Source organism: Populus nigra, chromosome 9 (genome assembly GCF_951802175.1).
Source record: "Populus nigra chromosome 9, ddPopNigr1.1, whole genome shotgun sequence".
In the NCBI taxonomy this organism is placed as follows: Eukaryota; Viridiplantae; Streptophyta; class Magnoliopsida; order Malpighiales; family Salicaceae; genus Populus; species Populus nigra.
In genome coordinates, this window is record NC_084860.1 from 392,275 (window position 1) to 406,942 (window position 14,668).

Consider the following 14,668-nt stretch of genomic DNA (forward strand, 5'->3'; position numbering starts at 1 on the left):
GTGGTTATATTACAGGATTGCATTGCTAAGAAGTCCAGGTGTAATAAAAAAGAAAGTCGGAAAAATAGATGGAAGACAAATTAATGCTGGGCAAATTCTTAGAAGTTGATTTGTTTGATCTCCGAAGCACGAATATGTGCTCTTATAAGTTAATTTTTTAAAAGAAATCCGGTTAATAAAAAAAATATAAGTCTCTTAATTTTACTCAATATATATTTTGGTGATGTCCACACAACAGATAAAATAGATTAAATGAAGATGAATGGCGCTCTTATTTCATTTATAGAAAACCCAAGCCAGAACACAGAACCCAGTACGGATCTTATAACTATGATTATTATTAGCACAAGGCTGAAGAGGAACCAGAGGAGGCAGGAAACTGATAATAACCATGCAAGTCAGAAATGCCACTCAAAAACACAACATTTTCTCTCAGTTCGAAGTAGCAGCAGATTCATTCATCTCAAGTGGACACAAGCAACAGCCACATCGAAACAGGGATTACTGGCTGCTATGGATAAAAATACAAACACCGAATTACTTATTCTTCATATATCGGTAGCTAAAGGGCCCAGAATCCTCTGTTTGAGCAATTACCCGTGCAGTTCTTTGAGAAAGTCTTCATTGTCAACCAGAACCTGCAGTTACAGAGTAAACAGCAATAATAACTAGGATGCTTAGGAGGCAAACTCAGAAATGCAGAATCTATGTTTAACAGATCTATTTAACACATCCTTTGGCCAACAATATCTATTTCTCCTATCACCCGGTAAGACTAGCAAGTCTAGCTTTTGAAACTCCAAGGGATATAAACTAAATTAATTTTCCCACGTGCAGTTACACTTGATTCTTTTATGACTCGAAAGTCTTGTTTTCTCAACTCAAAGAGCAAGCAGATTATCAGTCAGAAAATTTTAGTGTGGATAAGATACCATTTTGTCCAGAATTTTTCTGATTGTATATAACATTTTAGTTAATAAATTGAAAACAAAAATGAAATCAGATATCCCTTTCCAGCCAATTTTAACAATTAGACAAATGTAATAGAATACTAGAAAGCAGAGAAGTATGCAACATCTTATTTAACTTAGAACCCAAAATTTATTAGAGAAAACTTACAGTTTTCCAGCCATCTGGATCTAGAAAAGAGGTAATTTTGGTGTTGATTCCAGGAATTGGTCCAGGTTGACGGGTTATCTTGCCACCGAGCTCTTGTATTACAACGTTGACAACCTCACCACTTTTGTACACATCATCAGTACCGATTGCAACCTATAATGAATACCAGATCCATCAGTGTTCAAGCAGAGGAAATGTCAAGGTGATAGGATAGTTGAAAGAATGAATTTAACTCACCTGCGCATATGCATTTCCTTTGGTGTATTCAGTCACTCCATAATTGTACGTCAATTCTAGGACAGTCGTCTTGTCTTCATCATCATAGCCAATCATGGCCAGAGTATACTGTGATGTGCAATCAACAAGGTGAGGGAACTCAATAGCCTCATCTATATCTCAAAGAATATTAGTACACGTAAAACTAAATATATGAATCAAATCATTAAAGAGAACATTTCACCTTGTGCTCAGGTCTGTCAATCTTCCTTAATAGCTTCATCCCCAAGGCCTGCACAGAAGGAAAAACCAAAGCTTAGTTCAAATATGTTGTTTTCGGTCATTGCTAGTTCCATGATGCCCGCAACATTGTAGCCTCACAAACATATAGAACTAGACTTGACTGATTTACTGAACAGAAGGGGCAATCATAAATTCCTAAAGACCAGACAAGTTTAAAATTCAACCAAGTTCTGTTATTAAAGAGTCAGGTTCAAATTAATCAATTTGAGATTTAAAAACAACCAATCATATCAACCCAAAAATGGTATTCGGTTTAAGTTCAACTGTTCCAAGTTCTTCAGTTTTTGCTTCTACCAAATCAATTCTTGCCTATAGTTATTTTCTTTATAACCATCCTGAAGATGAGCTCTCACCTGATTGCTAATTACATGGAAACCAATTAATAGCACAGATAAAACGCGTTCTTTTCTGCAGATGCTAAAATATTGTCATTAAATATTTTCTCTCGCCTACTTAATAATTGCTCCTGCCATTACCATCTCAGATCAAACAAAATTCACACATACGATCAGTACTACCTTTTCATAGAACTTGATAGAGCGATCAAGATCTCCTACACGAAGCATTACTTGGCACAGGGGCTCAGGAGTTGGACCTCTTTGGATAAGCTCAAAAATGTAACCATCAGGATCCTTCACAAAGGCGATGACAGATGTACCACCTTTGACAGGACCAGGCTCCCTAGTAATGTTGCCACCAATGGCCCGAAGTTTCTCCACCAGCTTGTAAACCTAAAAGACCATGAAACACAATTTATTCATGGCACCAAGGAGGGGATAAAAAAACATCAGCTTAAAAACCTACAAACATAGCATGACACTTACATCCTCAGTTGCAATTGCAAAATGCCCAAAGCCAGTTCCAATATCATATGAAGTGACTCCATAATCTGTAAATTATCAACCAAGTACATAAATTCCCAGTGCCACACAAGGGAGAGGATTGAAAGATTTCAGTCAATTTTTTGTTGCGCAATGATATGATTAAAAAGATTTTTCATGCAAAACCTACTCATTTCTAACCCCTTCACTACTTTCCAACATCACAAACACATTAACAATTGTGGCATGGAAGTAAAATCCATATAACCATCACAGTAACAGTAATGCTTCACTCCTTGGATACAGAAATCAATCCCTATCCAATAGCACAAAGATATCTAATATGGATAACCATTACACGTAGATCTCATTCCACACCACAAAAATTCTTAGCTTATTATCATCTTCTTCAAAGAAGATCAACATGCTAGAAAATAATAAAGGTGAAAGGTAGCTAGCAAATACACAAGTAATTAGTGAACAACACGTACAAAAAACATAAATTTCAATTATAAAAGAATAAAATTTATAAAAAGTTTGAAAAACAGAAACAATGACCCATTTGAATCTGAAGAATCCACTATTCATTAAACAACATAAAGAGATTCTCTGCAGCATAACCCCTTTTATTATACTACACGATACCAATGTCTACCATTGATCCATTTTTTCCTATGTGATTTACCATTCACCAACTAAAAAATACGTAAATAACCAGTGAATTCACACACGAAAACAAAATTAAAGAAAAAGGGATACGATTTTGAGAGGAACATACTGTAAGTCAACTCGACAACAAAATTTGACTCTTCAGGTCCAAACCCAAGAAATGCATTGGAGTATTTCTCTTCTGGTATATCCCTTTGCCTCAATAACTTCATTCCAAATCCTTCTGTATAAAACCTTCACCAACAGCACAAAAACAAACAAATCAAAATCCAAACTTTATATTAAATGCCTACTGAATGCCACAATATAACACCATTGAGTACTAAATCGCAAATACATATTTGCAAAATCACACATGACAAAACTCCCAAGCATTTCAAACTCTTAGGTTTAAATTGCAGAAAACAAACAAACCAGGACATAAAACTTCAGACTTCCTACATGTGCGTATTTAATTCTACCTAAATTAGAAAACACCAAAATTTAATGTATATATATGAAAAATCACACATATTGTAAAAAGGAGAAAAAAAAACTAATGCACAGTAATTACACCAAAATTTAAAAAACAAATCACAAAATATGCAGAAAATCACACAAATTGCAAAAGAAAACATTAAAAAAATAACTATGAATTTAGTAAAAATCACATAAATTCCAAAACAAACAAAAATAAAAATAAAAACTGAAACTTCATAATCAACGCAAAGTTAATTACAAATAAATTCACAAAAATAAATAACAAAATATGAAGAAAATCACATAAATTACAAAACATTAAGAAAATCGAAAAAGAAATACAAAAACAAAACCTCACTCACTTAATGGTACGTTCAAGATCACCGACGCGATACACAGCATGAAATAACCTACGCTTGTCCTTCTTCGGCCATTCTAGCAACTCCGCATTAGGCTCCACTGCTTTCGCTGCCTCCTCAGCCATACCGTAATACTTGAAATCAGAAATTCAGCTTCGTCTCTATTCACAAATTACAGAAAATCATCATGAAAAATTTGGGGTTTCGAAACCCTAATTTTAGAAATAATGAGAGAGAAAGAGAGAAGTTACCAGAGAGAGTAGGGGTCCTCAAGTGATCACTGTGAAAATGAACCGGGGCGGGCTTTTAAGGAGTAACTGTGGAACGAACCTGGACGGGTTTTTAAAGGCACGAGGATCACGTTTGTTTAGGATGACGGGGCTGTTACTGTGTCATGTTGTTGCTGTTTGCACGTGATGGGTTGGGTCTGTCTTAAGGACGTGTGGCTGTCAGGTTAGTGGTGGACAGCTGGAATTGTCAGAGTACGGACAACATGAGAGATTCTAAATTTAGTGGATTTGATAGTGTCACGTGATTTAGAAAGATTTTGCTTTTTTTTTTAGGGGGTTATATTATTTATTTTACTTTTTTTCTTTTCTGTCCTAATGATGCAAATGCATGAACTTTGCCACCCCTAATCTTGTTTTAATAATATATCAATAAAATGGGTTCTATTGGGCTTGAGGAATCGGGAAAGGTTTAGATTTTTAGGTGTGTATGGGTCATGAAGTGATGAACAAGTATGGATCCATTTACTGGGTTTATTTCTGAGATATAGAGGGTTTTGAATCGGGAAAAATTGCAGTTGCTCTATGCAAAAAGCATTTGGGTTTGATACCTCTGAAATTTATTGGCGTCACCTGTCTTGGTAACCCAAATCAACGCAAAGTTTTGATTGTCTCACTGGTTTTGAGACAGTAAAATTAGGGTTCTGGAAGATATCAGAACATTAACTCAACATGAAAACAGTGCTGTTGAGCTTGGCTGCTGGGGTGTGGAGAGGATTTCATTTCTTTTGGGGTGGCCTTTCCTAGTTTTAACAGTGGGTTATTGCCATGCCAATCTGCTGTGGCTTTCAACCAAAGACAGACCGTTAAACTGGGTTTCTCTGGAAAATGTTTATGTTTTTTATACTTCTGAAACAGCTTGAGCCTTGAGAATAGCCAACTTATGCAAAAATGCAGAAGAGTAAAACTTTCCCCCCAAGTTTTTGTTCCCCGGACCACCCTTGTGGGACAGTAGCTGGGGAATGTCCTATTCTCTTTCTAGACTAAATGTCACTCATATCAGGTGCAAATCCCAGCCCAAGGTCTTGTTCAAGTCCAAGTCCTATACTTTCAGGAACAAGAAGGCTATCACCAGCTAACAGCATCAGATTCTCACCACCTATGCAGCTGCATGAACATGACAATCCGAGAAGGCTACACTTTTTACAAGGTTTGCTAAGTTCCTATCCAATATGGTTACGCGCAAGCTGCACATACAAGGTTAGAATGAATATGGCAACTAAAATATCACTCATATCAGGTGCAATCTTCAAGTTTAACTCCCAATCAATCCCGTGCTTTCTGGAATAAAGCGGGAAACACCAGCAAACAGCCTTGAATTCCCATCATCTCCACAACCTCATGAACCTGGAAATCAGATGGGTTACACTTTTTGCAAAGTTTGCCAAGTGCCTTCCCAGAGTCTTTCCAACTACAGGAAGCACATGAGGGGTGGAAAACACCGGGTCAAACTGCAGGAGCTGAAATTCAAGGACCACTTAGAAGATCAAAAGCAGGACGATGAAGTCAAAACTTGCCAAGAAAGGTGGCAGATGCAGTGAGATAGCACAGCGGAGATATTGGTGCAAACTGTGTAATATTTGGTGCACAACGAAGGGAGAAAGCATATCCTTAACCCCATGAAATTGAGAAAAAGAGGGCAATGCTTAGTCGTAAAGAAATGGATGGAATGTGATATCCTGATGTCTCAACCGGAGTAAGAATACGGACAAGCAAAATCTAGATTTTATTCTCCAACTTTTACTAATCTAATGTAGCTATTGCTAGTCGGATTTATAAGAAGTTTAGAGTTCCAACAATCTGGAAGGCTTCTAACTTTTTAATCACTGGTACGACTTGCTAGTAGCTGCATCCTTGTAGAACAGAGTTTCTATTTCAAAGGAAATGGATTGCTTGATGGCTGACACCGTCTTTTAGATGTGTCAGCCAGTTTTGTTGGCTATTTGTTTTTGTTTAACACAACAGAGAAGGAAGCTGTTTTCCTATATCCGACGCAATCTTGAGAAGGCATATAAATCAAATTTAAATGGGAGGCCATCTTCATCTTCCATTTTGAGAAGACATATATCAAGCATTTTTTTTTGGAAAATATCCTACACGGTCTCATTCTTGCTCATGGCAACAAGGAAACTTCTAATTTTTCATATTTTAGTCCATGCCCAGCACCAATTCTTGTCAAGTGGGAGTAGCAATGCTGCAAACCCGCAAGATTACTCCTTCAGTCTCTTACCTCATTGATCCATTCAAATCTGCTCCACTACCCTGAAAAACTTGATATTATAGTCCAACCTTACTATTAAGATTTTTTTAGTTTTAAAGATTATTTTTTAAATATATTTTTTGATCGTTTTAATGTGCTGATATTAAAAATAAATTTTAAAAAATAAAATAAATTATTTTAATGCATTTCTAAGAAAAAATACTTTGAAAAACAATATTTACCACACTTCCAAACAATTCATATCTTATTCAGGTCCCATGGAAGATCTTGCAAAATCCCTAATTATACTTCAAGAAATGGATTGTTTCTAGGGATTATGCCAGCAGCATATGATCATACCTTCAACAGCAAATGAAACTACATATATATCTCTTGATATTAAATCCTTGAACTTTGAAACTATATATATCTCTTGATATTAAATCCTTGAACTTACTATGTCTCGACACCTTCCTTGCATCAGGATTTGTAGTGTTTAAATCTGTCTTTCATACCATAAATGTTCCTCTTTGTTTTAAGATAGGAAGAATCTCAAGTCATTTAAACATTCCAAACCCTGCAACAATCCATACTAGGGCAAACTTTTGTGTTTTGAATGAATACTTCGATTAGTTATAAACTAACTGTAGAAGGGAAAAGATCTCATATGCAAAGCAGGATTAACATGCATTTCTAGGCAGTCCCAATGCAGAATGAAGTCTGAACCTCTCTGTCTCAAGAATGCAATTACCAAGTAAAACCTAACTTGGATTAGATCATCTCTCATAGTGAATGAACATCATTCACAAGTAATAACAAGACAGTGTAGGTTGTATAAATCATGGAAGGCAAGGAAAGTGCAGCTCCTGGTATGCCAGATGGCTGTAAAAACATCACAAAGCACAAGGTTCAAGGTTTAATCAAGAAAAATCTGAGAATAGAGAAACTAAATTGCAAAAAGAACAGGTAATTCCAATGCACAATGCCTAACTTATGGAAATTCTAAGGCAGAGAAGACAATAAAAAAACAAATGAAAATGCAGAGCCATTGTGATTTAAAATGTAGAAGAGTTTACAACTGATGAAAGATTCAGTTTTTCATTGTAAAATTTCAATATCTGGGTAGATTCAGAATGGTGATTTATGAACATCTGCCGGAACTTATTTTCAGGTGTGTAGAAGAACGCAGTGCTTCTGAAACTCTTCTCAACCAAGCCTTTAGAAACTAGAAATTGCAATAACAAAGCCCTTGGAACAAGCCTTTTGTCCAGGCTATACGATGGTATAGTTGGGTTTTTGGCAAGATAGGAAGACTCCCAACCCAATTGGTTGACAAAAAGATCCATCACTGCCGTGATCTTCTCTTCAGATAAGCTCATAAACCAAGGATTCTTTACAAATGCTGCAAGAATTTCTTCTTGAGACAAACCCCATCTCCTATACACATCAAGCTTTTTTTCCCATGTGGATGCGGTCATGGACCTCAGCAACACAATTGCTACAACAAATTGACTCTTGGAAGGATGAAATCCCATTAGACTTGCTTTCCGAACAAGCCTTTTGAAATTCTCCAGATTCGAAAGCATAATACCAGGCTTTATCCGAACTGATAGAGCAATATTCTTCATAGGGACTCCATTTTCTAACAAAATATCAACAATACGTGCGGCCTTTTCAAGACCAGCATCTAGAAGGCGCGGGTCAAGTTTGACTGCTTTGATAGCCATGGCATCAGATTGGAGCAAATTTTCAAAGAAATCAAAAGCAGGGACTAACTTGTTTTCAAAGCTAATTCTCAAAATCCACGGATAGGTTGATATAATTTTGACAACATCAGGGCTTGAAAACCCTTTAGAATGGAAAAATCCAAGCTTGGGCAAGAGTGTTCTGTGAGGTTTACACAAAAGCACTCTAGGCCATCTCCTCACAAGGTTCAAAATATGGGCCTTTGAGAAGCCATGGTTCTTGAAAATCTCAAGAACAGAATCAGCATTACCTGGGGTTTCAAAATGAACCTGTTTAGAAACTTCTAAAGCAGGTTTTAGAGAGAACCCACAAATGTTCATAAGGTATGATACTGTAAAGGAGTGTTCTTTTACATCATCTGAATTCACAGATGAAATGTTTCTGAGGCATGATAATATTGAAGGGTTTTCAAGAAAATAGTGTAATTCTTGATGAACTGATGAACTAGGTCTAATGGAGCATCCTAACCCCAAGCTTTTGCAGAGAAACCTAAACATTGGGAGCTGACGTTTGAAGAAGAACTAGCAAATGAAATGCTACTTACCTCTGCTTGAAGATCATTCCATGAAAGCAACTGTTAAACCCTAGCAAGATAACCAGTAGAGAGGCTGCACAGGGAAGGAGACCTAACCGAGAACGAGGTTGTCTTATTTTTGTGGGCTTCTTTGCTTGCTTTTAGAGTTTCCTGGACCAATGGCTTGCAACTTCGCATGGACTATAGATAGTTATGTTATTGGGCTTTAGTCTTCGAGGTTATGCATATCACATGCTATGAAATTAGAAAAACAGAGCTAGAAAACTATTATCCATCTCCATCTCTATTTTTTTTTCTTCGAGAAGTTGAAAGAAATGAAAAGCAAGTTGATTTGAATTGTCACTTGTCTTTTAAATTTCATCAGATTTTATCATGAAGTTCAATAATTATATATAATCCAATTAAATGTAATCGTTTACCAGTTGGTTTCCCAAAAGAAATTGCTTATTAAAATCAATTATGTATTTATAGGGTGGCTGAAATCTTAGAAAGGGCACTTCCTCGTAAGCTATCCGAGCTCTTTTCTTTCCACTCATCAATATAAAAATATAACAAAAAATATGAAATCAAAGATAAGTATACATAAGGTTAGGAATACATAATTAATACATCAAGAGAGTATACATAATTAATACATAAAGAGAACATATTTCTTCAGGAAACACATTTATTGGAAGGAGCAACCATGAATTTCAAATGAAACTAGTCTCATCTTTTAAAAAGATATGAAGATACCTGGATAAGAAAAAAATATATATTTTAAAAGCCAAAATAGAATGTATATATCTAGAATAAAGAGAGCAGAAACTTTATATTGATTTTTCTGGTTTCTACATGTGAGAATGAAGGCACTTTATTTATACATAGGGTTAGGAATACATAATTAATTCAAAATTATGTAGAACTAATTTAAGACAATTCATTGAATTTGCATAATCAATGAATCTGAGAGGTTCAATGGAACCGAATTAATTCAAAATTAAATAATCAAATCAAATAACTTTTCAAAGATCAATGCCATGAAATCTTTGTTTAAAGATTGATGACACTTTGATAAATAGTTTAAGAAAATTAAATACATTTTAGGCCATGTTTGTTTGTAGAAAAATAGTTTTTTTTTTTTTTAAAAAAAAAAAAGTGGTTTTCTTGGAAAGTGAATTCTGAGAAAGTAAATTATTTTTCGATGTTTGGTAGAGTCATAAAAAATAAGTTGGAAAACATTTTCTAGTGTTTAGTTATGTTATGGAAAATGAGCTGGAAAACAACTTATTAATGTTTTATTTTTTTTCATGTTTATTAAAATAATAAGATACAAATCTTACAAATTTAAAAGTTGAATGAGAATGGAATTGAAAAAATCTAATTTCACAAATTATCTCAAAAAAAATAAATAATAATCAAAATAATAAAGATCAAATCTAATAGATAAAAAAAAATTAAAAGATGATGAAATTAAAATAATAATAATTACAATTTCATAAATTATTTTAAATAAAATAAGTAACAATCAAAAGAATAAGGACTAAATTTGATAGATAAAAAATTTCAATTAAAAAAATGATAAGAAAAAAGTAAATAACAATTATAAAAATAAGGACCAAAGTTAATATAAAAATTAAATTAAATCAAATTTTAAGGAATGAAATTGAAAAAAAATATTCAAACAAAATATATAGCAATAAAAAGTTTGAGGATCAAATTTGACATAATCAGCAAATAATATGATATTTCTAAATTTTTCATAACTTCTGAAAAGTATTTTCCATCCAAAATAAAATAAAAATATTTTTTTGAAAATCAAGCTAAATTTTTCTTTCACATGAAAATATTTTTCATTAATTAATTTTTTAATAATAAACAAATATAAAAAAATTTTAAAATTAATTTTCTAAAAATCATTTTTCAAGATACAAACGACATAGTGTAGATAATATATCCACCGGTTCTCACTAGAAAAGGAATTTACCTTTGTAACCTATAAATTAAATACAATTTATTGCTATCTGCACTGAATGTCTCGAATCTTGCAACATGCGAACGATCGATGACAGCCTGTGGTTCTTCACATTTTGACCTTGATGCTTGTCTTTTTTGGCAGCTAGCACAGCCTACCGTAAGGTATTTGAGACTGACAATGGCTCTGGAAAATATTTAAAGTGTGGCTGAGAGTGTCATAATTTAGTATAATAATTTGCTTTCGACCCAACAAAAAATATAAATAAATAAAATACATTACTTCGGTTTTTTTTTTAACTTCGATTTTTGTGGGATAATTCGTGTTCTTATATACATTTTTTTGTTTATAAATATTATTAGAGGTATGTTCATTTTCTTCACTTTCTAATGTCAAACTTTTTACACTTACATATAGAAGAATTTATTTTAATTTGATATTTGAATTTATGTAAATTTTAAACCCAAATATTTTTATGTAATGGAATGTTTAGAAAATAGTATTAATCCAACATGTGGGCCATCTTCTAATCTAAAATCTTAGTTTGAACGGATGCTAGAATTTGACAGGAGTCGGTTGCTCTTTTGTCTCATCAAAAACCAAAACAAAAAAAAATTAATGTTTGATTAGCCGACAATACATGAGATTCTTTTTGGCAATGACATTTTCAGGTTAGTTTTCAGTCTTTATTGTACTTTATTAGTGCAAGAAAGATAACTTATAGTATCTTCAAATTAGAAATTGATTCAATGATTTTTTTAATTATTTTTTTAGTTTATATTAAAGAATAATATAAATTATATTTTAAAACTTTACCTAATAGCTTAAGTTATTGGGTTACAATGTTCTTTAACATGATATTAAAATCTTAATAACCAAACGGTCATAAATTTAAATCTAACTATCCTAATTTATTTGATAAAAATTAAGTATAAGATAGTATAAGTCTATGCAAGTTTTAAGGTAAAAAAACTTTTACTTGAAGGGATGTGTTAGAGAATAATATAAATTATATTTTGAAATCTTACCTAACAATTTAAATTATTGAATTGAGATGATTTTTTAATAATTTAATTTATTAAATCAAATTTTTAAGTTAATTTTAGAGTGATTTTTACAAATATTCGGTATAATCTAATTATTTTTCTAAGCCGGAGTACATTACAGACTGCTGAGCTAGGTGGTCTGATATTTCAAATTGCCTTTGCTTTTCTTTTCTTTGAACTTTCTAAATACAATATAGAAGGCCCATTGTCACGCAGCAATTAAGAAAAGTTAGATGTATACGAGCGACAATCACCCTATAATGACGAGATAAGTTTCTCTCTTGTTTTTTAAAATATTTTTTATTTTAAAATATAATAAAATAATATTTTTTTATTTTTAAAAATTTATTTTTAATATTAACACATCAAAACGATTTAAAACATATAAAAAAATTGATTTTTTTAAAAATACGGGTTGACTCATATTTCCAAACACTCACTCTAATATCCGTACGACAAATTGATTGCACTTTTGGCCATCATGTGACATTCTTTTTGGCAACGACCTTAAGTTCAGGTTATCTTTGTCAAACTTATGAGATTCACAATTTGTTTCCAAGATCACTTACAGTTTCTTGCTATCTGCATTTTATGTCTTCAATCTAGCAATATGCGAACGATCGATGGAAGGCTAAATGCAAGAGTCTAGACAGCCTACGAATGTTGGGGTGTGGATCTTCACATTTTGACCTTGATGCTGGCCTTTTTGGCAGCTAGCTCAGCCTAACATTAAAATTTCCAATAGTATAACCACCCCAATTCTCTTGCCCTGTTTGCCCGCCACAAGAAGGTTTTAAAGCTTAATCGTTTAGAATTTGTCTTCAATACTGATTGAAATGATATCACAAGGTCAGAAAATGGCACTTTGGGTGTTTTAAGGATAATTTCGCGGCAGTCAAGTGTCAGACATAAAGTATTTTCATCTGGTCTTGGTAAGGACCAAATTCATAATAAAATAAACGAGGCTTAGATTGAGAAGTTGAAGATACATCAAATGTATAACACACCAGTACTACTGTCAAAATGAAAGCTCCATACATATATAAAAAGCTAGCTAGCAGCCTCTACACTCCTCTCTTGCTACCCATGGAGCCATGAGCTAGCTAGAAAGGATTAATTCGTATGAGAGGGTACGCTGCATAAAAAAGCAAATACAAGGAACAAAAACATAATATGTAAATCACACAACACAGGACAATTAAAAACACCTAGCACATTACTAAGAACACCTTGCTAGAAAAACAGTCACTAACACGCATACTGCAAGCATAATATATTTTACCAATAGGCAAAGATAAGTCCCCTATTGGACAGGGGCCCAAACATTGAATATCATGTGTTCAGTTCTGATTTCGTAGCTCACTTCATCATCTTCACCTACTTCCCTAGTCAGAACGATCCTGTCTCCGACTCGAAGGCCCTTCTCTTGCACAAGTGACAACCACTCTCCAGTGATGGCTGGTTTTGGATGGCCTTGAGTCCGAGTAGAAAGCTTAAGATTCCAGAGTTTCCCAAGAGTATCTCGTGCATCAAAACGTATTGAAGCTTGGCCCTCGGACAATACTGGAAAGGCCCAAAGATAGACGGTTTTCTAGGTCTGTGCCCGTTAGGATTTTGGGAACGTTTGGAAACGCGGCTGTGGCTGCGTTCTTAAAAAATTTGAATTTTTTTTTATTAAAATTTAATATAGTTTATATGTTTTAGATCGTTTTGATGTGTTGATATCAAAAATGATTTTTAAAAAATAAAAAAAAATCATTAACATGTATTTTGGCACGAAAAGTTATTTGAAAAACATTCGCAATTACACTGCCAAACACGCTCTTTATGTATGAGCTCCGCCATTGATGCTAGAAATGGATTTCAAGAGCACTAATCAGGTTTTTTAACAGGCTGAGAAACAGATGAATGTTGGAGGGCTAGCAATTAGAGCATTTTTATAGGTGTAGTGATTGCACGTTCACAGGCAACTCTTGTTCATTATCGTTCGATAACATCATCCTAGATTGTGTTTTTTTTGTCACATTAGGTGGTATGGTTGGCAAGGTATTCCATGGTCAAAAAGTTAATCGAAGATGTGATTATTTCTGATCTTTGACAAATTACGACAAATGCAATGATTTGAGTTTCTTGGTAATCATTTGTCCAATGTGCAATCCCAGTTGATTTGGAAGTTGCATAAACGTTTTAATTTTAAATCTTTTTAACTTTTTAAAAGAAGAATATTATTAGAGATCTCATTATAAGCAAATCATTTTTAGCTTAGAAATTGGATGTAGTTGTAATTGTTGAAATGTGTACTAACTTTTTAAAATTATAAAAATCACAAGATTTTTTAAAACAATTCAAGGAAATGATTTATTTATTATATAATAATATATTTGATCTATTTTTCTTTCTTCGTATATCGATTATAAATTATCAAAACTATAAGAGGCATCGGTGATTCATTGTGAAACAAAATTCAATGTATCATGAATTGCTACAAAATGTTGATAATTTTGTTCTCCACAGTATCCAATGAAGCATTAATTAGGGGCCAAATTCATCTTTTAATTAGGTTCATTTGGCATTACTAAATTTATCGTGGTTAAATCAGCTATTTTATTTTTTAAGAGTAAAAAATCTAAATTATCCCTAAAAAAAAACCACTCTTTATTTTTTTCTGTTATTATCACATAGGTTGATAATTTACCAAATTTAAATATTATTAAAAAATAATTATCACATCCGTTGCACACATCAGCCTTGGGTGCGTCTACAGGTTTTGGACTGCATGTATGACATAATCCTTTGGCCAAATACCCTAGATTTCAAAGTGTCGTTGAAAAGTGCTTTGCTCCTGCTCCATATTTGGGCGATGTGTGTGACTAATAGACTGCAGGTTTGTCGTATGTTAAACCTTTTTATTTTTCAGACCAACCATTCAACTTGATTTTTCTCTGAATTTAATT

At 33.4% G+C, this 14,668-nt stretch overlaps 2 protein-coding genes across 2 annotated transcripts; both read right to left on the reverse strand.

The window, feature by feature from the left end:
- Positions 1 to 253: 253 nt before the first annotated feature.
- On the reverse strand, positions 254 to 4,354 carry LOC133703677 (lactoylglutathione lyase GLX1-like). Its single transcript, XM_062128285.1, has 9 exons — positions 4,198 to 4,354; positions 3,950 to 4,107; positions 3,238 to 3,362; positions 2,463 to 2,527; positions 2,157 to 2,369; positions 1,580 to 1,627; positions 1,357 to 1,464; positions 1,120 to 1,272; positions 254 to 638 (listed from the first exon to the last, which is right to left on the reverse strand). Exons 2-9 carry the CDS (start codon positions 4,069 to 4,071, stop codon positions 594 to 596), a joined length of 879 nt encoding a protein of 292 aa, XP_061984269.1. The 5' UTR covers positions 4,072 to 4,107; positions 4,198 to 4,354; the 3' UTR covers positions 254 to 593.
- A 3,099-nt stretch (positions 4,355 to 7,453) lies between these two features.
- On the reverse strand, positions 7,454 to 8,730 carry LOC133703170 (uncharacterized). Its single transcript, XM_062127620.1, has one exon. The coding sequence runs from the start codon at positions 8,674 to 8,676 to the stop codon at positions 7,489 to 7,491; it is 1,188 nt and encodes a 395-aa protein (XP_061983604.1). The 5' UTR covers positions 8,677 to 8,730; the 3' UTR covers positions 7,454 to 7,488.
- Positions 8,731 to 14,668: the final 5,938 nt, after the last annotated feature.

Coding starts and splice junctions, on each gene's coding strand:
- LOC133703677 (XM_062128285.1), bottom strand. CDS start 4,071: ATGGCTGAGGAGGCAGCGAAAGCAGTGGAGCCTAATGCGGAGTTGCTA. Junction 3,363..3,949: donor GATCTTGAACGTACCATTAA/GTGAGTGAGGTT, acceptor CTGTTGGTGAAG/GTTTTATACAGAAGGATTTG. Junction 2,528..3,237: donor TGTTGTCGAGTTGACTTACA/GTATGTTCCTCT, acceptor GATAATTTACAG/ATTATGGAGTCACTTCATAT.
- LOC133703170 (XM_062127620.1), bottom strand. CDS start 8,676: ATGTTTAGGTTTCTCTGCAAAAGCTTGGGGTTAGGATGCTCCATTAGA.